Consider the following 23,577-nt stretch of genomic DNA (forward strand, 5'->3'; position numbering starts at 1 on the left):
TTACTACCCAGGAGGACTCTGTAGGGTCCTACTCAGTCCCCCTTTTATTTGATAATTCCTTAATCCCAAGGGAAACAAGAGTGGGACAAGAAAAGAATACAGGTTTGGATAGAGAAGTTAATCATACCTTAGCAGGGAAACTTGGTTGTAGGGGCACTCAATTTGACTAGGTAAAACTAGTTATCAGAAAGATGAGTCTGAATTTTAGCTACTCAGACATTAGGAAAATAATGATGCTGATTTAAGTAGAAAGTAATATGGGCATTAGAAAATCTCCTTAGGTTTATTGAAAGACTAAATCCATATGACTCACTAATGGTAGAACATCTCCAAAGTTTTATCAAAGTAGAATACAAAATAGAACAAGATATAATTTCTGATATCTTTATGACATGTATTCCTACCCATCTTGTTCGATGTTGCTTTTCCTTTAGCCACACTATTTTTGCAGATTTTGCAGGCCTAGACTAGAGGTCAGCAAAGTACTGCCCTCCAGCCAAATTCAGATCAACTGTTGCTGAGTCACTTCAGTTGTGTCCAACTCTTTGTGACCCCATGGACTATAGCCCACCAGGCTTCTATGTCTGTGGGATTTTCCAGCAAGAATACTAGAGTGAGGTACTATCTCCTTCTTCAGGGGATTGTTTGCACTCAGGGACAGAACCCACAACTCCTGCATTGACAGGCAGATTCTCTACCACTGAGCCACCAAGGAAGTCCCAATGTTTATTATATCTACCCTATTCCAGGTGAACATCATGAGAAATATTTCCTCACTGCTCTCATCAGGTGTCATAGTTGTAGAGACTGCACACACAGTGATGTCCTCCATGCCTGCCCTGCAATAAAAAGGGCACCCCTACCTCTCTCAACTGGTGTTACAGTTGCAGAGACTTTGGACAAAGCCTTGTTCACCATCACCACACTGCAATAATGGGGCAGTTCCTGTTTCCCTCCCATCTAGAGTAGAGGAAAGATTATGAAGAGAAGGGAGTTAGATAAACAGATTTCCTACAATCTGTGTTTAAAACCCTGGGAACACCTCTAAAAGTGATCAGAATCAATATAGAAAAAGGTTTGAGAACTGAGCTCTGGTGTGGTAGCCATCAGGCTTCAAACTGGCCTCTGGGTAGTCCACAAGTGGAGCAGAACAAAACACTGAAAAGGCATTAACAATTAAATTGACATTTGAGCCACAGCTCATAAAGGTGAGCTTGGAGTCCAAAACAGTTTGCCTACTAAACTAGGTGATTTAAATAGCAGAGTCAGAACATAATACTCATCATCATACCAAGAACCAGGAAAACCATAATTCACATGACGGAAGATAATCAGCAGACATCACACTGAGATGACACAGATGTTGGAACTACCTGACAAGGATTTTAAAGATGCTATAGTAATGAAAATGCTCCAAAAAGCTATTACAGGCTCGAAACAAGTGAAAACATTTAAAGTCTCAGTAAAGAAATAGATTATATATTAAAAAAATCAAGTGGAAATTTTAGAACTGAAAAATATAATAACCTAAGTAAAAAACTGGCTCATTGTAGAATAGCAGTAACAGGGAAGAATGACTGCACTTTAAGTTAGATCAATAGAAATTATCCACTATGACGACAGAGAGAATAAAGATTTTTTAGAAAGTAAACAGGGCCTCAGGGACCTGTGGGCAATAACAGCGACAACAAAAATTGTACGTTTGTATCTTACGATTGAAGCAGTGATTTGAAAACTTCCTAAATTTGGTAAAGCCCTAAAGGGAAAAACCCAAAGTAATGTATTCCCAGACACTTCATAAGTAATTTGCTGAAAACTAAGACAAAGAGAAAATTCTTCAGAGCAACTAGAGAAAAGCATTTTATTAGCTACAATGCTTCTGAATCAGAAAACATGGAAGCCAGAAGTGGTAAGATATTTTTAAAGTGTCAAAATGAAAGAACTAACAACCCAGAATTCTTCATGCAGTTAAAATATAAGATGATATAAAGACATTTTCAGATGAAGGAAAACTAAGAGAGTTTTTTGCCAGCAGACTTGCTCTAGAAAAGGAAATTCTTCAGACAGAAAATGATAACAGAAAGAAACTTGGACTGTCAGGAATTAAAAAAAAAAAAGTACAAATGAGAGAGTGGATGTAGGGTAAATGACTGGTTTGCTCCCCTTATATTTGTAAAATGTTTGATGGTGAAAATCAAAATTTATAACATTGCCTATTATAGTTTTCAATGTATATAAAGGTAACTTTTTTTCATTCTCAGTTTTTCCTGAGATATAAAGGTAATTTTTAAGAAAACTGTACCATAAAAGAGGAGCGATAAAGGGAGCTAAAAGTTAGTAGGATTTCTGCATTCCACTTGAAATAGTAAAATGTTGGTATGAGTAGACTATAATAAACTCTGTGTACATAAACTATAATACCCAGTGCTGCTATTTAAAATACTCTATGACAAGATGTACTTTAAAAAAAAAACACACTATAGACAAGTCAATATTGAATACTAAAAGAGGTTCAGAGCATGCACAGGAAAGCAGAAATAGGTGTTGGATTTTGTCAAGTGCTTCTTCATACTAATTAGTGTTAATTAAACTGTTAATGGTTATATTGAGTCAATTTGGAATACTTAACCAGCTTTGCTTTCCTAGAATAACCCTACTTGGTCATGATATATATGTGTGTGTGTGTGTGTGTGTGGATAAATGATAAAAAATATTTTGAAATATGAATATTTAATATAAATAGAATCATACAATATGTGACCTGTCTGCTTCTTTCACTTGGCATAATATTTTCAAGTTTCATACATGCTGTAGCTTGTTTTAGTACTTCATTCCTTGTATGGATATTCCAGTATTTGTCCATTCATTTGTTGATGGACCTTTGGGCTGTTTCTGCCTTTTGTTATTTGAGTACTGCTAAGACATGCCTCTACATGTATTTGTTTGAGTATCAGTTTTCAGTTCTTTGAGAATATACTTATGAGTGGGCAGTTGATTTTTGAGAGGGGTGCAGAAGCAGTTCAAGGTAGGAAGCATAGTCTTTTCAATGAATGATGTTGAAATATTGGACACCTCATAAGCAAAAAATCACCCTTGACCTAAACCTCACACTCTACTTAAAATTACTTAACTCAAAATGGATAGTAAATCTGACAGATAAAATAAATGTGATATGTCAAACTATAAAGCTTTCTATATGTGAAACTATAAAAAAAAACTTAGGAATAAATCTTTATAAAAGTTCTTAAACATGACACCAAAATGGTTCATAAAAGAAAAAGAAATAAAGCGGACTTTATAAAAATTAAAAACTTTTGATCTGGGAATGTGACCCTTGAAAGAAGATGAAAAGGCAAGCCATAGACTAGGAGGAAGTCTGCAAATCACATGTCCAAGAAAGGTCTTGTATCCAGAATGTATTAAGAACATTCTAATGTCAATAATCAGAAACAGTTCAGTTTAAAAAAATGGGTAAAAGTTTTGGACAAGTTTACCAAAGAGTAAATATGAATGACAAATAAGCACATTAAAAGGTGTTTAAATCATTAATTATTTTTAAAAATGCAACTTAACAATACAATGAGATACCATTACATACCTATCAGAATGGCTAAACTAATGCTGAGCAGCTAGCCCTCTCATAGATTCTTCATGGGAATGTAAAATGGTAGAACCATTCTGGGAAACAGTTTGACAGTTTGCTATAAACTTAAACTTGACCTTATCGTGTGATTCAGCAATCATACTGCTGTACACTCATCCTAGAGAAATGAAAACTCATGGGCACACAAAAATGTATATACTCACATACACGGCAACTTAATTGTAATGATCAAACCTTGAAAACAACCCACATGTCTTTCAGTGGGTAAATTAACTGTGGTACATTCCACATAACAGAATACTACTCAGCAATAAAAGAGAATGAACTATTGATGCACACAGTAACTTGGATGGATCGCAAGAGCGTTATGCTAAGTGATAAAAAGAGATCATTGGTTCTGGAGATTAAGGTTTGAAGAAGGGTGTGACTCTAAAGGGGATAATGTACAAGGATTTTTTTGTGTTGATGAAACAGTTTGTGTACTGATTATGGTAGTAGTTACATGAGTCTGTGTAGGTTTTGAAAGTACTACACCAAAAAACAAACAAACAAACAAAAAAGGTGTGCATGTAAAAACCAGTGGAACCAAATAATATCTGTTTTTGTTGTTATTCAGTCGCTCAGTTGTGTCTGACTTTGCAACCCCATGGACTGTGGCATGCCAGGCTCCTATGTCTTTCACTGTCTCCCGCGATTTGCTCAAACTCATGTCTATTGAGCCAGTGATGCCATCCAACCATCTCATCCTCTGTCACCCTCTTCTGCTGTCCTCAATCTTTCCCAGCATCAGGGTCTTTTTTCAGTGAGCTGGCTTTTCACATCAGGTGGCCAAAGTGTTCGAGTTTCAGTGTGAGTCCTTCCAATGAATATTAAGGTTGATTTCCTTTAGGATTGACTAGTTTGATCTTGCAGTCCAAGGGACTCTCAAGAGTCTTCTCTGGCACCACAGTTCGAAAGCATCAATTCTTCAGTGCTCAGCCTTCTTTATGGTCCAGCTCTCACATCCATATATGGGAAAAACCATAGCTTTGACTTTATGGACCTTTGTCAACAAAATGATGTTTCTGTTTTCTAATATGCTATCTAGGTTTGTCATAGCTTTTCTTCCAAGGAGCTAGCATATTTTAATTTCAGGGACCATCTGCAATGATTTGGGAGGCCAAGTAAATAAAGTCTGTCACTGTTTCCATTTTTTCCCATTTTCCCCCCATCTATTTCCCATGAAGTGATGGGACCAGATGCCGTGATCTTAGTTTTCTGAATGTTGAGCTTTAAGCCAAATTTTCACTCTCCTCTTTCACTTTCATTAAGAGGCTCTTTTAGTTCCTCTTTTCTTTCTGCCAGTAGGGTGGTGTCATCTGATATCTGAGGTTATTGATATTTCTCCCCGCAATCTTGATTCCAGCTTATGCTTCATCCAGCCTGGCATTTCGCATGATGTACTCTGCATGTAAGTTAAATAAGCAGGGTGACAGTATACAGCCTTGATGTACTCCTTTCCCAATTTGGAACCAGTCTGTTGTTCATGTCCGGTTCTAACTGTTGCTTCTTGACCTTCATACAGGTTTCTCAGGAGGCATGTAAGGTGGTCTGGTATTCCTGTCTCTCTTAAAAATCTATTTTGTAGTTAATAATGTTGTTTAACATCAGTTTCCTGATGTTGATAATCAGGAATTCGGTGTTGTGGTTAAATAAGATGTTTTCTTTGAGGAAAGCTGTGTGGAAGGTTCACAGTAACTACTCTTTTTGCAATCTATTGTGAGTCTTAAATTATTTACAAATAAACTTCAAAAGATGTAGAGTTAAAGATTTTCAAAAGTAAAGAAAATAACATGAATTGGTTAGAGCACTGTTATACTGAGGCAGTGAGAAAAGTGATCTAAAGAGGTTTTTTAATTAAAATAATAATAGCTAAGGATTTCAAAGAAATTTTAATCTGCTAATAGTAGATTCTCAGTGCTTGGCCAGCTACATGGAAAAGTGGGACCAAGCCTCTATCCAGGAGAAGTAGTAGCAAGATTTGACGTCTGGTTTAATTATTGTTGATGGTTTGATTTAAAAATCAGTGAGGGACAAGTGCTGTAAGTATCGTTTCTACCCCGAAGAATGGCATTTTGCAGAATGTACAGTATTAAGTTATTCTTTTATTTAAAACAAAATAAAGCCTTTGCACAAGAACAAAATTCCAGCTACTGTTTCTCTTTTGTGTCTGCTAATCTATTTTAGTTTTGAATACTATATAAGACACAGCTAACCTTTCTGGAGCTTGCCTTTATTTTTATCCTTCTTTCCCCTTCTTCCCTCCTCTTTTCACTCTCCTACCCCATTCCCTCAGCCCTGTATATACCCTCCTTCTCTCTTCCCTCCCTCTCTCTCCTCTCTCTTCCCTTCTCCTTTTCTCTTCCCCCTTTCACATACTACTGCCTTCTCCCTCTTTTTCCCCCCTTCCCTCTTTTTTTTTTTTTTTGTAGAGACTATCTGCCAGTATGAGGAAAGCCCCATAAGTCTTGTTAAGTAAAATAATGGTGGATGGAAGGGCTTTCTGAAATTCGACCTTAATTTTGTAAAGCGTGCTAGTTTTAACCTGACCAGTTCAGTTGGTTCTGAGACCTGGGAATCAAGCTGTCAACTTAGGAAGAAATATTGAAGGTACTTGAGGAAATTCATTTTCTATGCATTCATGTAGGATTGGCAGAATCAGGCTCCTCAGATAACAACTTTTCCTCTCTAGCCTTGGAGGGAGTTGTGTTTACATTCGATTTTGAATGAGTGAATTAAGCGTGGATGCATCTCATTCCTTCTGTCTTTCCTCTGTGGCCCTATGGAAGCAGACAGTGTTCCTAAGGTTGCTCTGGTGTACCGAACTTGACACAGAGGTCTTTTAGGGACTATCTGGAATACCCAGAGGTGACAGAACACTGTCTCAGAGACTATCAGTGGAAGAAATTCTCCACTTTGTTGCTTTCTACTGGATCTATAGAATTTCCATCTTTTTAAAGATGATTTTCAGACATTCAATAGAGATTTCTAGGCAAAGGGCAAAAGTTTAAAAAATGCATTTAAAGTAAGCCAGTTACTGGCTTTACTTATCAAGAAGAGCTTTTCTCTTCTATAACCATGTAATAACTACCTACCTTTTGCTTCAATCCATCAGGATAACAGTCTGTAAACTATGTATCTTGATCTGTTACTCTTAAAACATTATGAAATACCCACAGGGAAATTGATTTCCTGAAGCACTGGGTAGCCTACTTGTGAGTAAGCTAGTTTTTTCCTTACTATTAATATTTACAACAGATTGTTCTTCTCTGTGTGTGTGAGCTCAGTCCTTTCCAACTCTTTTCAGGCATATAGAGCATGCCTCCAAGATCTTCTGTCCATGGAATTTTCCAGGCAAGAATACTGGAGAGGGTTGCAATTTCCTACTCCAGGGGATCTTCCCTACCCAGGGATCAAACCCATGTCTCCTGCATTGGCAGGCGTCTAGAGGTGTGAAAAGCACACCTTAATACTACTTTAACTTTGCTATGAAAATATTCTTAATACGTTAAAAAACAATGATTTCCGGTGTTCGCTTTTGAAAATGAGAATGCTTTTTTAACTTTCTCTTTCATGGTTAACTATGCCCAGAGTCTTTATTTTAATTACCACTATGCAGTACTTTAATTCCACTGTTAGCTTCATTACGTTCTCTGCTTTGGTTTCTGAAAATAATTTTAGAGAAATAAAACCAAATTGTTCCAATACAATGAAGTGTTTTTACCACACTATTAATGAATCTTTTCTTCATTACCACCACAAACCTAGATGTTGCGAATGTTTTTAAATAAGCAAATTAAAAACTATTTTGTATTGTGATTATAGTAAACAAAGAGCACAATAAAATTTAACTTACCTGACTCAATTCTCTAGTTTTTACTGACCTTTCTTTATTGGAAATAGCTATCTGTCATTCAATTCCTCCCTATGGAAGTAATGTTATTAGAGAGAAACTGGAAGGATTCCCAGGGTTTTGATTCTTAAGTGTAAGACTTGAAACTGTAAAACTAATAGAAGAAAAAAGAGGGGAAAAGCTCTTTGACATTGGTCTTGGCAGTGATTTTTTTCAGATATGACACCATAAGCCTAAGAAACAACAACAAATCAATAATGAGACTATATAAAACTAAACTTCTGCACATCAGAAGACATACGAGGAGTCTACAGGTATATGCAAAGGTGCTCAATATTCCTAATCATTAGGAAAATGCAAGTCAAAACCACGATAAGCCAAATCACCTTATAATTGTTAGAATGGCTATAATCAAGAAAGACAAAAGATAGTAAATGTTATGGAGTATGTGGAGAAAAGAAAACCTTTATACCCATCCCTGTTGGTGGAAATGTAAATTGGTAGAGCCATTATGGAAAACAAGATGTTCTTCAAAAAATTAAAAATAGAACTACCATATGACTCCAGCAATCCCACTTCTGAGTATGTATCTGAAGAAAATAAAATCAGTGTCTCAAAGAGATACTTGTACACACATGTTCATTTCATCATTATTCACAGTAGCCAAGATATGGAAACAACCTATGGTTCTGTCAGTGGATGAAGGGATAGAGAAAGTGTGTGTGTGTACAAACAGCAATGGAATGTTATTCAGCCATAGTTAAAAAGAGAAAATCCTGCTATTTACAACAACATGGAAGAACCTGGAGGACACTATGGTAAATGAAATTTGACACACAAAGACAAATACTACGAATACTCACATATATGAGCAATCTAAAAAACTCAAATTCATGCAAGCAGAGAGTGGAACAGTAGTTACCAAGGTCAGGAAGGTGGGGAAAATGGAGATGTTCACCAGATGGTACAAAGGTTCAGTTACGTGGGATGAACAGTTTCTAAAGAGTTAATGCACAGCATGGTAACTGTAGTTGTTAATAATAACACTGTATTGTGTACTTGAAATTTGCTAAGAGAGTTGATCTTAACTGTTCTCCTCACCAAAAACCAAATTATAACTGTGTGAGATGATGGATATGTTAATTAGTTTAACTTTGGTGATCATTTCAGTTTTTACATATTTTAAAGCAGCCTATTGTACACCTTAAATATATTCAGTTCTTATTTGTCAAGTAGACATTCATAAAGCTGAGAAAACAATGACCAGTGAAGTGCTGTGAGCCCACCCTTTCCACTGCATCTTTTGTTGAAGGCTTCATGGGGAGGGGACAAATAAGAGCACCGAGCGATGGGTCAAGACCTGAATTATAAATTTTGGCTTGCCACCTGTTAGTATATTTTTGTGACAATGGATTTGACATCACCTTTGTCTTGTACATGCAGTCCTGTTGAACTAACAGTTAGTGAGCACTTACTCTTTGCAAGAGATGCCTGGAGATACTTATATCCAGTTTATATTGACTAAATGCTTTTGTTTGTTGTTGATTTAGCCTTTTTCTTCAGTGTTTTGGTCCAGGAAATTACACTGTGACTGGAAAATTTTCCTCTGAAGAGGCTTTTATTTGTATAGAAAAATCTAAATAATCTTGGCAAAGGTTTTATCTGTGATTTAAAAGCCATAGAATTGATACTGTTTTGTAATATTACATCAATTCTCGATTACTACTAATTTATTAAGTGAAGGAAGTAGAAATCTCTCAATGCTAGCAGTGCCTAAGTTATATAATAATGCTTATGGTTTACTAGTTAATTCAAAATTATTCTTTTTTTTAGCAAAATAGAAATTGATCTGGCTTCCTAATTAAACTGGCTCTTCACATCCCAGAGTGACTATTTTTGTGTTGTAACCCAAGTAAATCAAGTATTTTAGCATTTGATGGTGCCTTTAGTGAATTAGTAATCATTTAGGCTTAAGAGATGCTGCTTCCTTTAATATATCGTATTAGTTAGAGGAATATTGATTTAAATATGCTTCCCAGTGTTTATTTACAGGACAGTGAAAGCAAATGCAGATTTCAGTTCTGTTGAGATAGGGTCATTCTTAGAAACTAACAGTGTCAGAAGAAATGCCTCAGGTAGTGTTTAAAAAAAAAAAAAAGAGCTGAACAAAAGGAATACAGAAGAACTCTGTTTTATCTCAAGTCCTTATTTCTTATATGTACTATGGTGACAGCTTTACTGCAGGATTATAACTGTAAAATTGTTACATAACATTGTTAGCTGATAAGGGCCTGTGATTGGGCCACCTCATAGCACTAAATACAAATAGAACAGCATTTATCCAGTGCGAAGTAATGTCTCTTGAGATTATGAGGATAAATGAGATAGTATGTTTGAATTAGCTTTGAGTGTATACATGTGTTTTAGTCTCATATTATCTCTGAGATAGAAGGAGGTGAGCAGGGAGCAGTTATGGGGAGAGGTAATTTTTATCTCAATTATACATTACCAAATTGAAGCAAAAAATCACAAAATTGAATTCATAACAGAGCTTGAATTAGGAAAAAAACTTGTATCTTAAACCTCTCTGTAGTTCTTCAAGTAGAACACGATATCTTAAGTAATTTTGAAAAATTTACCTCCTATTCTAAAACTTAAATAGCATCACCATTGAAAGAAGCAAGAATACATGTGTCTGTTGATGAGTCTGACTTTAAGAAGACCTGGTATACAAAACCCTACATTTTAAATATAATTTATAGAGTTTGTAAAGTAATTTCACTTTGCCCTTCACAATTATTCTTTGCATTATGGACTATCATTGAATAATGGAAAAAGTACATTTACTTAGCATTTCAAAAACACAATAAATTATATGTTAAAGGTTTATTTTAAATGCAGTTTTATTCATAACCCTTTCAGTCCAACTGAAAGTGATTTTTCTGTTCCTTAATTCCTTGTTTACCACGATCTTAAAACATTTAAATTGTCTACTATTGTGGTTATTTATGTGTAGAATTTCTTATTCTATTGGATTGTCATACATATCCCATGTTTCCTTGTATACATTTAGTGCTTAATAAATATTTATTAAATGAACAAAGTTTCACCTATACTTGATCACTCAGTGATAATCAAGGCAAAAGGAGGGAGAAGTAAGACGATCTCCCAGGGGACTTATGGGGGAACATTTTCATTCTATATTTCCCCATCTCCCACTCACCAACAAGAATTGCTTCTTAGTGAGCCTCTATCTGCTGGAAGTGTATCATATTCCAAGTGTGTATATGTGGTGTGTGTGTGAGAGAAAGAGAGAGAGAAAGGGAGATAGGGAGGGAATGAGAGAGGGAGAGGTGAGTGGAGGGAGCAGCGTAAAACCATAAGGAGGGGAAAAAGCAAAAGAATTACAGCGTAGAACAGAATTATCTGCCTGCATTTTGGCATTTCTAGTAGAGAAATATAGAAGAGAGTGCATTAGGCACACAAGAAGCAAACAAAAAACAGATTTTATCATCAGAAATAGCTACCCTGATAAAATGATAACATGATTAAAGTAAAGCTTTTAGTAATGAAGCCCTTCTCTATATTCTTGCTTACGAATAATACAGACACACTTCAAGTGTTTTGCAGACATCACCAGAAAAGTCTAAAATGAGGATCAGTGGTAACTGACAAAGTCTGTTTGGTAAGAAATTTGGAGATTATGTATATGAATGTATGTATGTATAACAATGGCTCTGTTTCACGTTTATAGAATTCCATAAATCTCTTTATTTGTTGCTACTTCGTAACAGTGGTGGATAACAAAGACTTAGCTCTGATGATGGGTTTTCTTATATAAGGTTCCTTTCCATTAGAATAAGTCCCTAATCCATCTCAGAGTTGTTGCTTTGTTTACCTATTATATATCTGCTTTTTTTTTTTCTAGATATTAGAACATAAACTTTTTCTGTTTCTTGCTATCTCTCTCTTTTTTATGAATATTTTATGAATAAGACCCTTTGAATTTTGCAGACTTTTAAATATCATTTTGGTTAAAAAAAAAAATGGGCTATAGCTCTGAGTCTTTTCAGTGTTTTGTCTAACTATTATCATTCCAAACAGCCATTCATTTTCTCTTATCACTCTCTGCCTTAGAGTCTTCCATTGGTTACGCGTATATGTAGACCTTTCTCATTCCAGAACCAAACATAATAGACTTTTTTCCTTTTCTCTGTGTTATCTTTGACATTACAGAAAGATTTAATATATTCTGTCACCAGCTTACTTGGAGACACATTAAGACTCTTGAAATACGCTTCATTTCATAAATTATCCTCTTTTCCTTAGACTTCAGTTCTTGAAACATTGGGTTCTAATTAAACTCTTTTCTCAAGAAATACAGGTATATTTTTTAATGTAGATGTGAGTCTTCTTTTCAGCAAAAAAATCTACAGTTTGAAAACTAAACATCAGATGTTTTAATTATTGTATTCCTTTACTCTCTTTTTTCCTTAAAAAAAATTAAAACTAATATAACATATAATATGGAAAACTGGTTGTGAGGTATGTGGGATCTCTGTACTAACTTTGCAATAATTCTGTACATCTCAAAGCAGTTGTGAAAGAAAATGTTTATTGAAAAATATGTGAAGGACATTTTCATTCATATGAATTTCAGGAATATTCAGGGTGTTTTATTTCTTACAAATCATGAAAAACCTAACAAATTTGCACTCTTAACTGTTGAATTAATAATAAAGCTTTGGATCAGTTTGAGAACATTATTTACTCCCAGATCCTTGTATAATATTGTAAGAGAGTAAATGATGAATTGGTCTCCCAACATCAGACCCCCTCTGTTCCTCTCAAATCTTCCGTGGCTGAAGTGGGAATCTTTACAGCCTAAGGAGTCTGTCCTTGAGTTCAGTCTCAAGCGAAGAGAATCAGCAGCTCTAGAACTTGATTGAGGAAACAGCATTGACCACATCTTGCTGAATTTTGTTTGGGCTTTCTTGAATTCTTAAGGGCTCTAACTCTTTACAAGACTCTTGATGATATAGGTTCTTCTTTGATCTGAAAGGACTAGCGTACAGTGGCACATCTGAATATGAAAGATAATTCTGAAAGTAATTGTGTGTTGCATTTTCCCTTCTCAGCTTTTTTTTTTCCCCGAATCATTTTATAGCCTAATCATCCTAGCTTTTGTTTCTAGGGCTCTACTTGACATGACAAGTGTGATGATGACATGGCAAGATGATGTCCCTAGAAAATAGTTGTAGATTTGTGGTTTGGCAACTGCTTTATTAAAGGCTGATATAAATTGAGAACTGATTATCTTGCTTATTGCTATGTGGAAGAAAAGATGCTGTTCCTAAAAGTACCCGTTCTTTCTCTCCCGGACCTGCAGACAGAACAGCTTGAAAATTTTCTCAGGCTAAGGAGTCCTTGTCAAAACAGATTTTTATTTGAAGAACTAAGCTGCCTAGGGTATTTACAGATAGCCCAAATGAAATACGATGGGGTTGATACCTTAGAATGGGAAAAAAGAATTTTTCACATTTGCTTAACCCCACTGGACCCCACTGGACCCATTGTTAGATAATACAAATAATATTAAAGTGTTTTAACCACTTGCTAGTCATATTAAAGTATGTAAATAAGAAAAAATGGATAGCCTTATTAAAAATTGGCATAACACATTCTCAATATATCTGATATAAAGCATGTTCTACATTTTATTTTGAAAATTACCAGTAGCATCAGTTTTGTTTTCTTAAAGTCCTATGACTGATATTTTTTAACTGTTGAACTCATATCCTTTTACAGTATTCAGTGACTTTACTTCTATAATGAAAAAGTCCATTTTGTTAGTGACATCTTGAAATCTGGAATAGGTAGAATTATTAGATAAATTATAGTTTTTCCTTTAAGATAATTTGAGTTTCATCTGTGAAGGTAATAAGCTCAGAATGCTGAAGTGCAGCTGGAGTAAATGAACTATTTTGCTCCTTTTATAAAGATTTCAATGTGTGCAACTTTGAATTCAAAGAGAATCATACTTGCATGTTCCGAGTGATAGAGAAGTGAAAGAGTATTATTATTTTTTTTATGTAACTGCTTAATTTCACATTTGTTGGTGATGTTTCTGAAGTAACTGGTCTTTTTCACTGCCATCTCCCAAAGTATGCACATAAAATTTTCAGTGGATTCTGTGAAATCTAATCTTAAAAACTAAATGCCTTGCTTAATAAGATATACTGGACTGGTCCTGGCTTATTATATTGATTTTTGACAGTTGCCACCTATAAAGAGGAGTTAACCTCTCCATACAGTTTATTGTTGCCTTTGTTTCTCTTCCTTACTGACAGAATCCCAAGGACTGCAGCAAAGCCAAGAAGCTGGTGTGTAACATCAACAAAGGCTGTGGCTATGGCTGTCAACTCCATCATGTGGTCTACTGCTTCATGATTGCATATGGCACCCAGCGAACACTCATCTTGGAATCTCACAATTGGCGCTATGCTACTGGAGGATGGGAAACTGTGTTTAGACCTGTAAGTGAGACCTGCACAGACAGATCTGGTGTCTCCACTGGACACTGGTCAGGTAAGAAGCCTGTGCAACTTGTCATCTCTCTGTGTTGAACTACTGCATAACCAAGTTATCGGATTTCTACTTACAACCTTATGGATCATAGTATTTTTTCTCTGCATTGTGAATACCATACATTATCCAGATAAAATCTAGAATAGTAATATTTTATTCACAAAGTGTTTCATGATAAATGTCCTATTTTTTGGCCACACCACCCAGCATGCAGGAATCTTAGTTCCCCAACCAGGAATTGAACCTGTGCCCTCTGCCATGGAAGTGCAGAGTCCTAATCACTGGACTACCAGGGAATTCCCTCATGATCAGTTTCATCTCTAATGTTCATTTTTATCTGGATCTAGCAAAATCACTAAGTTTTTTCAAGGAACATAATTATTCTTTCAATGATGATGATGTACCTTCTCTTTTTGGGGTGGTTTCACATTATTGTACTCATTTGATCCTTGTAATTATAACATAGATTGCTGGTTCTCAGACTTCAGCATGCATGAGAATTATCTGGAAAGCTTATTAAAATACTATTTTCTGATTCAGTAAGCCTGAGACAGGGCCTAAAATTTGTATTTCTGACAAAGTTTCCAGGTTCAGGGACCATACTATGACAACCACCTAGACAGTGAAGGTACCTTTATCTCCATTCTATAGTTGAGGACAATGAAGCCTAATTTGTTTATGTGATTTTAATTTTATTCAGGAAACATTTAATGAGGAACAGTATGTTTAAGGTACAATGCTAGGCATGAGAAGAGATGCAAAGATGAGCAAGAAATCTCTCTCCGAGGACTTGGTGATAGAAGGGATAGAGTATAGATAGAGTTTCTTGCCACTAGTCTTTTATTTTTTCTACAGTGATGATCTTTAAATAAGGTCCAAAGTTGGGCTGCCTTTGTTAAAATCTTTGCTGTATCTTATTGTAATCTTGGGCAAGTAAACTTAACCTAGGCCTTCATTTCCTCATCCGTAAAATGAAGAGTAACAATTTACTTACCTCTTTGAGTTGTTGATAGGATTAAGTGCACTAATATGTATAATGCACTTAGCACAGTACCTGACATATAAGCTCAAGTAATTGTTAGATGTCTTTAATAGCCTATATTCATTGAGGGCCAACAGTGTGACATATACGGAACTAAGTGATTAGGTGAAATGCGTAGTAAGTCACTATGCTATCTCTGCACTCACATCTTATGAGAAGTCCAGTATTTTTCAAAATGCTGAGGCATTTCAGTTAATGTAATTTCTTATGGAGCTGAGCACCTTTTTTTCACACATTAAAACACTAGATGTGAAATAAGGAGCTATGTCATTGGCAAAGTGAGTAACTTTAGTTCCTTTGTTTCTTTTTGCCTCCTTTGGGAAATACAGGTAATACTTCACAGAAATGTCAAGAAAGTTAGTTGGGTAATTTCTTCTATAAAATGCTTTAAGTTGCTCTATAAAATGTCCTTTATGGATTTAAAGTATCATCTTGTGATATGAATTTTGTCTTCTTTAGGAACCTTATTCTGTATATCAGCATTTGTTTTTTCTTTGTAGCTCACTTCAAATTTTAAAGTGAACCTCTTAATCTAAAACTTGGCTGAGCTTTAGTTTTAAGGTTTCCTCTTCCATTGATCCGGCCTCTCAGGTCATCAGTGGTAAAGAATCTGCCTGCCAGTGCAGGAGACACAGGAGACATTCAATCCCTTGGAGGAGAAGATGGCAACCCACTCCAGTATTCTTGCCTGGAAAATCCCATGACAGAGGAGCCTGGCGGGCTTCAGTCCATGGAGTCACAAAGAGTCGGACATGACTGAGCGACTGAACACACACGCACTTCCATTGATCTGGTCTGTGGTTTATAGCTGGTACAAAAGGATTAGGTGTCAAGGTTAGGGAGATACAGAAAAAGCAACTCTTAACAGTCTCACTGTGGCTAACTTTTCATTTTGTGTACTTAGTTCAGTTTCAAGCTTCTTTGATTGTGGAAGCATATAGCCTTCAAAGAATAAGTTTCAGTATTTCCAAGGAGAGATAACTTTATAAGTAGTAGTCAGTTAATAAAAAAAGTTAAAAGTTAGCCTCACTAGACTTACCAATTTGGTATATAGGTTGGCTATGCCAATATGCTATAAGTAGTTATTTAGTTTGTTTGATTATAATCCTTCCTTATATATTTTGTAGTATGTAGTGGCAACTATTGGAGAAGGCAATGGCACCCCACTCCAGTACTCTTGCCCGGAAAATCCCATGGACGGAGGAGCCTGGTAGACTGCAGTCCATGGGGTCACGAAGAGTCGGACACTTTTGAGCGACTTCACTTTCACTTCTCACTTTCATGCACTGGAGAAGGAAATGGCAACCCACTTCAGTGTTCTTGCTAGGAGAATCCCAGGGACGGCGGAGCCTGGTGGGCTGCTGTCTGTGGGGTCGCACAGAGTCGGACACGACTGAAGCGACTTAGCAGCAGCAGCAGCAGTGGCAACTACAGAACATGAAGGCTAAAAATATAAAATATGGAGAAGGGAATGGCAACCCACTCCAGTATTATTGCCTGGAGAATTCCGTGGACAGAGGAGCCTGGTGTGCTACAGTCCATGGGGTCGCAAAGAATTGGACATGACTGAGTGATTGAAACTTTCCCTTTACTTTGAACAATATCTGTTATAGTAGACATGATATTATTGGAAAAGAGTCAATTGTATTTTTATGCATCTAAAAAACAGCAGTTAGAAAATGTAATTACTTTTGCACACAAAATATAATATTCTCAGGAATAATAATTAACAAAAACTAAGGATGACTGTTACACTGGAAATTATAAAGTGCTACAGACAGCCAATAAATACAACCAAAATAAATGGAAAAAAATATATATATATAAAATAGACAACTAATGAGAACTTACTGTATAGCATATGGAAATCTACTTAATGCTCTCTGGTGATGTAAATGGGAAGGAAATCCAAAAAAGGGGGTTATATATCCACATATGGCTGATCACTGTGCTGTACAGCAGAAAATAACATTGTAAAGCAACTGTATGCCAATAAAATATTTTTATGAAAAGGCTTGAATTTGAAACATTCAGAATTTCTTCATGTTACAGTTAAACAGATTTTCAAAATCATCCTTACTTTTTTTATGTGGACTCTTAAGACCTGGTAGATACTAAGTGGCTTATCCACAATCACACAGCTTATAAATGACAGAACTCTGGTTAATACATTCACTCTACCTACCTCCAGTCTAAGTCCTTCCTAGTACGCTATCGTAAAATGCCTTACCTAGCAGAATAATGATTAAAAGCGTAAAACAGTCTTTAATGTCTGGGAACTAGATAATATGATGAATTTAGTAACTCTATCCTCTTTTCTCCCTCTATCCTGTAACTTTTCCTGAATCTTTCATATAATTTTAGGTACTGAAGAGTTACCAATGGTATTTTCTTCTTAGTCATTTGCTGTCCCCGATTAAAGAAATCATTTCATCGTGGTATCATAGAATTATAACTTTAATTAAATATATCTTTGCTTTTTCACTACAGATACTGTATAAAATCATACTCTTTCTTCATGCTAATGAATTAACCTACGCCTGTTGGACACCTTTAATTAAACTAGTAGTTATTTTCAATGTTCTTTCAGAATTCATTATAAGTAAAATAATTTAGATGCTAATCTTATATCCAAAGTAAGAGGCTTATTTTAGAACTTGGAATACTTTAATTTTTATGATAGTATGATTGCCATCACTTCTATGTCTGTTTATATACACTATCTATATATGTACCTTTTGAAGAAACCTATTTCTAGAATTGGAGAAATCAGAATGAATTTTAATAAGCTCTTTGACATTAATCCTTCAGTTAACCATAAGTCAACTAAATCTGTTATTGTTCTGACTTGTACAAAGATTTTTAGGATATTATGACACGACTGCCATGAAATTATTACTGTTTGTACCTAGTTGACACGAAGTGCCTGCAGGTGGAATTTAGTGATTTCTGTGCAAATATGTCACCAGTATAGGAATTAGTATGCACATTTGATCATTTGAATAGCCAAATCATAGCCCGTTGTAAGTTCAATTCTTTGTTTTTCTCCTTCATTTTTTTATATTTGTGTATGAAACCATACCATTTCTGTCCTTTATCGAGCCCATCTTTGCATGAAATGTTCCTTTGGTATCTCTGATTTTCTTGAAGAGGTCTCTAGTCCTTCCCATTCTGTTGTTCTCCTCTTATTTCTTTGCACTGATCACTGAAGAAGGCTTTCTTATCTCTTCTTGCTATTCTTTGGAACTCTGCATTCAGATGTTTATATCTTTCCTTTTCTCCTTTGCTTTTCGCTTCTCTTCTTTACACAGCTATTTGTAAGGCCTCCCCAGACAGCCATTTTGCTTTGTTGCATTTCTTTTCCATGGGGATGGTCTTGATCCCTGTCTCCTGTACAATGTCATGAACCTCATTCCATAGCTCATCAGGCACTTTATCAGATCTAGGCCCTTAAATCTATTTCTCACTTCCACTGTATAATCATGAGGGATTTGATTTAGGTTGTACCTGAATGGTCTAGTGGTTTTCCTTACTTTCTTCAATTCAGGTCTGAATTTGGCAATAAGGAGTTCATGGTCTAAGCCACAGTCAGCTCCTGGTTTTGTTTTTGCTGACTGTATAGAGCTTCTCTATCTTTGGCTGCAAAGAATATAATCAATCTGATTTCGGTGTTGACCATCTGGTGATGTCCATGTATAGAGTCTTCTCTTGTGTTGTTGGAAGAGGGTGTTTGTTATGACCAGTGCATTTTCTTGGCAAAACTCTATTAGTCTTTGCCCTGCTTCATTCCGTATTCCAAGGCCAAATTTGCCTGTAACTCGAGGTGTTTCTTGACTTCCTACTTTTGCATTCCAGTCCCCTGTAATGAAAAGGACATCTTTTTTGGGTGTTAGTTCTAAAAGGTCTTGTAGGTCTTCATAGAACCATTCAAATTCAGCTTCTTCAGCGTTACTGGTTGGGGCATAGACTTGGATTACTCTGATATTGAATGGTTTGCCTTGGAAACGAACAGAGATCATTCTGTTGTTTTTGAGACTGCATCCAAGTACTGCATTTCGGACTCTTTTGTTGACCATGATGGCTACTCCATTTCTTCTGTGGGATTCCTGCCCACAGTAGTAGATATAATGGTCATCTGAGTTAAATTCACCCATTCCAGTCCATTTCAGTTCGCTGATTCCTAGAATGTCAACATTCACTCTTGCCATCTCTTATTTGACCACTTCCAATCTGCCTTGATTCATGGACCTGACATTCCAGGTTCCTATGCAATATTGCTCTTTACAGCATCAGACCTTGCTTCTATCACCAGTCACTTCCACAGCTGGGTATTCTTTTTGCTTTGGCTCCATCCCTTCATTCTTTCTGGAGTTATTTCTCCACTGATCTCCAGTAGCATATTGGGCACCTACTGACCTGGGGAGTTTCTCTTTCAGTACCCTATCATTTTGCCTTTTCATACTGTTCATGGGGTTCTCAAGGCAAGAATACTGAAGTGGTTTGCCATTCCCTTCTCCGGTGGACCACATTCTGTCAGATTTCTCTCCACCATGACCCGCCCATCTTGGGTTGCCCCACGGACATGCCTTAGTTTCATTGAGTTAGACAAGGCTGTGGTCCTAGTGTGATTAGATTGACTAGTTTTCTGTGAGTATGGTTTCAGTGTGTCTGGCCTCTGATGCCCTCTTGCAACACCTACCGTCTTACTTGGGTTTCACATAACAGAAGCAGAAGATATTAAGAAGAGATGGCAAAAATACACAGAAGAACTGTACAAAAAAGATCTTCATGACCCAGATAATCACGATGGTGTGATCACTCACCTAGAGCCAGACATCCTGGAATGTGAAGTCAAGTGGGCCTTAGAAAGCATCACTACGAACAAAGCTAGTGGAGGTGATGGAATTCCAGTTGAGCTATGCCAAATCCTGAAAGATGATGCTGTGAAAGTGCTGCACTCAATATGCCAGCAAATTTGGAAAACTCAGCAGTGGCCACAGGACTGGAAAAGGTCAGTTTTCATTCCAATCCCAAAGAAAGGCAATGCCAAAGAATGCTCAAACTACTGCACAATTGCACTCATCTCGCACACTAGTAAAGTAATGCTCAAAATTCTCCAGGCCAGGCTTCAGCAATATGTGAACTGTGAACTTCCTCATGTTCAAGCTGGTCTTAGAAAAGGCAGAGAAACCAGAGATCAAATTGCCAACATCCGCTGGATCATGGAAAAAGCAAGAGAGTTCCAGAAAAACATCTATTTCTGCTTTATTGACTATGCAAAGCCTTTGACTGTGCAGATCACAAGAAACTGTGGAAAATTCTGAAAGAGATGGGACTACCAGAACACCTGATCTGCCTCTAAAGAAATTTGTATGCAGGTCAGGAAGCAACAGTTAGAACTGGACATGGAACAACAGACTGGTTCCAAATAGGAAAAGGAGTACGTCAAGGCTGTATATTATCACCCTGTTTATTTAACTTATATGCAGAGTACATCATGAGAAACGCTGGACTGGAAGAAACACAAGCTGGAATCAAGATTGCCAGGAGAAATATCAGTCACCTCAGATATGCAGATGACACCACCCTTATGGCAGAAAGTGAAGAGGAACTTTAGCCTCATGATGAAAGTGAAAGTGGAGAGTGAAAAAGTTGGCTTAAAGCTCAACATTCAGAAAATGAAGATCATGGCATCCGGTCCCATCACTTCATGGGAAATAGATGGGGAAACAGTGGAAACAGTGTCAGACTTTATTTTTCTGGGCTCCAAAATCACTGCAGATGGGGATTGCAGCCATGAAATTAAAAGATGCTTACTCCTTGGAAAGAAAGTTGTGACCAACTAGATAGCATGTTCAAAAGCAGAGACATTACTTTGCCAACAAAGGTTCGTCTAGTCAAGGCTATGGTTTTTCCTGTGGTCATGTATGGATGTGAGAGTTGGACTGTGAAGAAGGCTGAGCGCTGAAGAATTGATGCTTTTGAACTGTGGTGTTGGAGAAGACTCTTGAGAGTCCCTTGGCCTGCAAGGAGATCCAACCAGTCCGTTCTAAAGGAGATGAGCCCTGGGTTTTCTTTGGGAGGAATGATGCTAAAGCTGAAACTCCAATACTTTGGCCACCTCGTGCGAAGAGTTGACTCACTGGAAAAGACTCTGATGCTGGGAGGGATTGGGGGCAAGAGGAGAAGGGGGAGACAGAGGATGAGATGGCTGGATGGCATCACTGACTCGATGGGCATGAGTCTTCGTGAACTCCGGGAGCTGGTGATGGACAGGGAGGCCTGGCGTGCTGCGTTTCATGGGTTCACAAAGAGTCGGACACGACTGAGCGACTGATCTGATCTGATCTGATGAAACCATATCCTTTGTAGTAAAATGCTGCTGTTTAGTTGCTAAGTTGTTTCTGACTCTGTGACCCCCATGGACTATAGCCTGCCAAGCTCCTCTGTCTGTGGGATTTCCCAGGCAAGATACTGTAGTAGGTTGCCATTTCCTTCTCCAAAAATTTGGTTTAGTGAAGCAGGATATAAAAATTATGCTTCCAATTCAAAATAACAATCTTTCTTTGGTACCTACAACTGTCATGTCGGTTCTAAAGTTGTTGATAAAATGGTCAGATATTTTTCTGTATTTAAAAATGTTTCCTAAACCTGAACTAACTACATATAATAGGCTTGATTCTTCCAAATAGATTTCTTATGATAATTTAGAATGGGAATCTTGGAATTTAATAGTTTGAAGTATCTTTCAACAGTAATTGATTTGTTAAATTTTGTTGACTGTTTTAGGCTATGTATAACTTCCGGTTTCCAAGATACTTTTGTAGTTGCTATTTACTCTTGAATACATTGATTTAGCAGTAGGGAACTTAAACCATTTAAACTCAGTCCTCCATTATTTTTTTCCCTTCATATTCAGATTAGCAATTAAACCATTTGGGTGTTTTGCATTTCCTTCTCTTGTCTTTCATTGTCATAAATTGAACTGAATTACTTAATTTGATAAATCTAATTGAAAAACTTTGTTTTAAATGAAAATAATGATTAGTAAGAAACAGTGCTTATAAATATGAAAAAATTTAATGCCCTAGAGGTATCTGATTTAAGGGTATGTTTAGATAGATTGCTGCTTGCTTGAAAAAGTTGGCTTAAAGCTCAACATTCAGAAAACTAAGATCATGGCATCTGGTCCCATCGCTTCATGGCAAATAGATGGGGAAACAGTAGAAACGGTGGCTGACTTTATTTTTTGGGGCTCCAAAATCACTGCAGATGGTGACTGCAGCCATGAAATTAAAAGACACTCCTTGGAAGGAAAGTTTTGACCAACCTAGATAGCATATTGAAAAGCATAGACATTACTTTGCCAACAAAGTTCCATCTAGTCAAGGCTATGGTTTTTCCTGTGGTCATGTATGGATGTTAGAGTTGGACTGTGAAGAAAACTGAGTGCTGAAGAATTGATACTTTTGAACTGTGGTGTTGGAGAAGACTCTTGAGAGTCCCTTGGACAGCAAGGACTGCATACTATCTGGTCAGCCTGGGGGAAAGGCAGTCAACTAGAACAAACAATTAAAATTTATTGTGACATGGGTAAGTCCATAGTCCTCTAAAGTACATACCTAATAATGTGTATTTGGGGTTCTTCTGCCTAAAGCCCCTTACCTTGTGCTCAGTCCTGTCCGACTCTTGGTGACCCCACGGACTGTAGCCTGTCAGGCTCCTCTGTCCCTGGGATTTCCCAAGCAAGAACACTGGAGTGGATTGCCATTTCCTGCTCCAGGAGATCTTGCTAACCCAGGGATCTAACCAGTGTCTCTTGGGTCTCCTGCCTTAGCAGGCAGATTCTTTACCACTGGGCCACCTGGGAAGCCTAAAGCACTTACATAATGCTATGTTTCCTGCATTTTATTTAAAATTTGCATAATTGTTGTCTATAGGACAATAATTTTGCATTACCGTTTTATGTAGAGAGAATAGGAAGGTAATTTAGTTTTCTACCTTGGTTGAGCAGTTTTTTTCCAATTATATTAGAGATGTAATTGACATATAACATTTTATTAGTTTAAGATATACAACATAAGTTTAGTAAAAATCCATCTTCTCACATGGCTACAAATGTTTTTTCTTATAATGAGAACTTTTAAGATTTATTCTCTTAGTTACCTTCAACTCTACAATACAGTATTATTAACTCTAGTCACCATGCTGTATGTTCAGTTCAGTTCAGTTCAGTCGCTCAGTCGTGTCCGACTCTTTGCCACCCCATGAACCGCAGCACGCCAGGCCTTCCTGTCCATCACCAACTCCTGGAGTCCACCCAAACCCATGTCCATTGAGTTGGTGATGCCATCCAACCATTTCATCCTCTGTCATCCCCTTCTCCTCCTGCCCTCAATCTTTCCCAGCATCAGGGTCTTTTCAAATGAGTCAGCTCTTCGCATCAGGTGG

General features: G+C 36.8%; 1 protein-coding gene across 10 annotated transcripts in view; it reads left to right on the forward strand.

Moving 5' to 3' along the window:
• FUT8 (fucosyltransferase 8) overlaps window positions 1-23,577 on the forward strand; it is a 332,211-nt gene that overhangs the window by 251,613 nt on the left and 57,021 nt on the right. For all 10 annotated transcript variants that reach the window (XM_061429157.1, XM_061429161.1, XM_061429158.1 and 7 more), the window contains one exon: window positions 13,847-14,084. In XM_061429157.1, coding sequence (XP_061285141.1) covers window positions 13,847-14,084 — 238 coding nt within the window. The remainder of the gene's footprint in view (window positions 1-13,846; window positions 14,085-23,577) is intronic.

The sequence above is a fragment of the Bos javanicus genome, chromosome 10 (genome assembly GCF_032452875.1).
Source record: "Bos javanicus breed banteng chromosome 10, ARS-OSU_banteng_1.0, whole genome shotgun sequence".
NCBI classification, from domain to species: domain Eukaryota; kingdom Metazoa; phylum Chordata; class Mammalia; order Artiodactyla; family Bovidae; genus Bos; species Bos javanicus.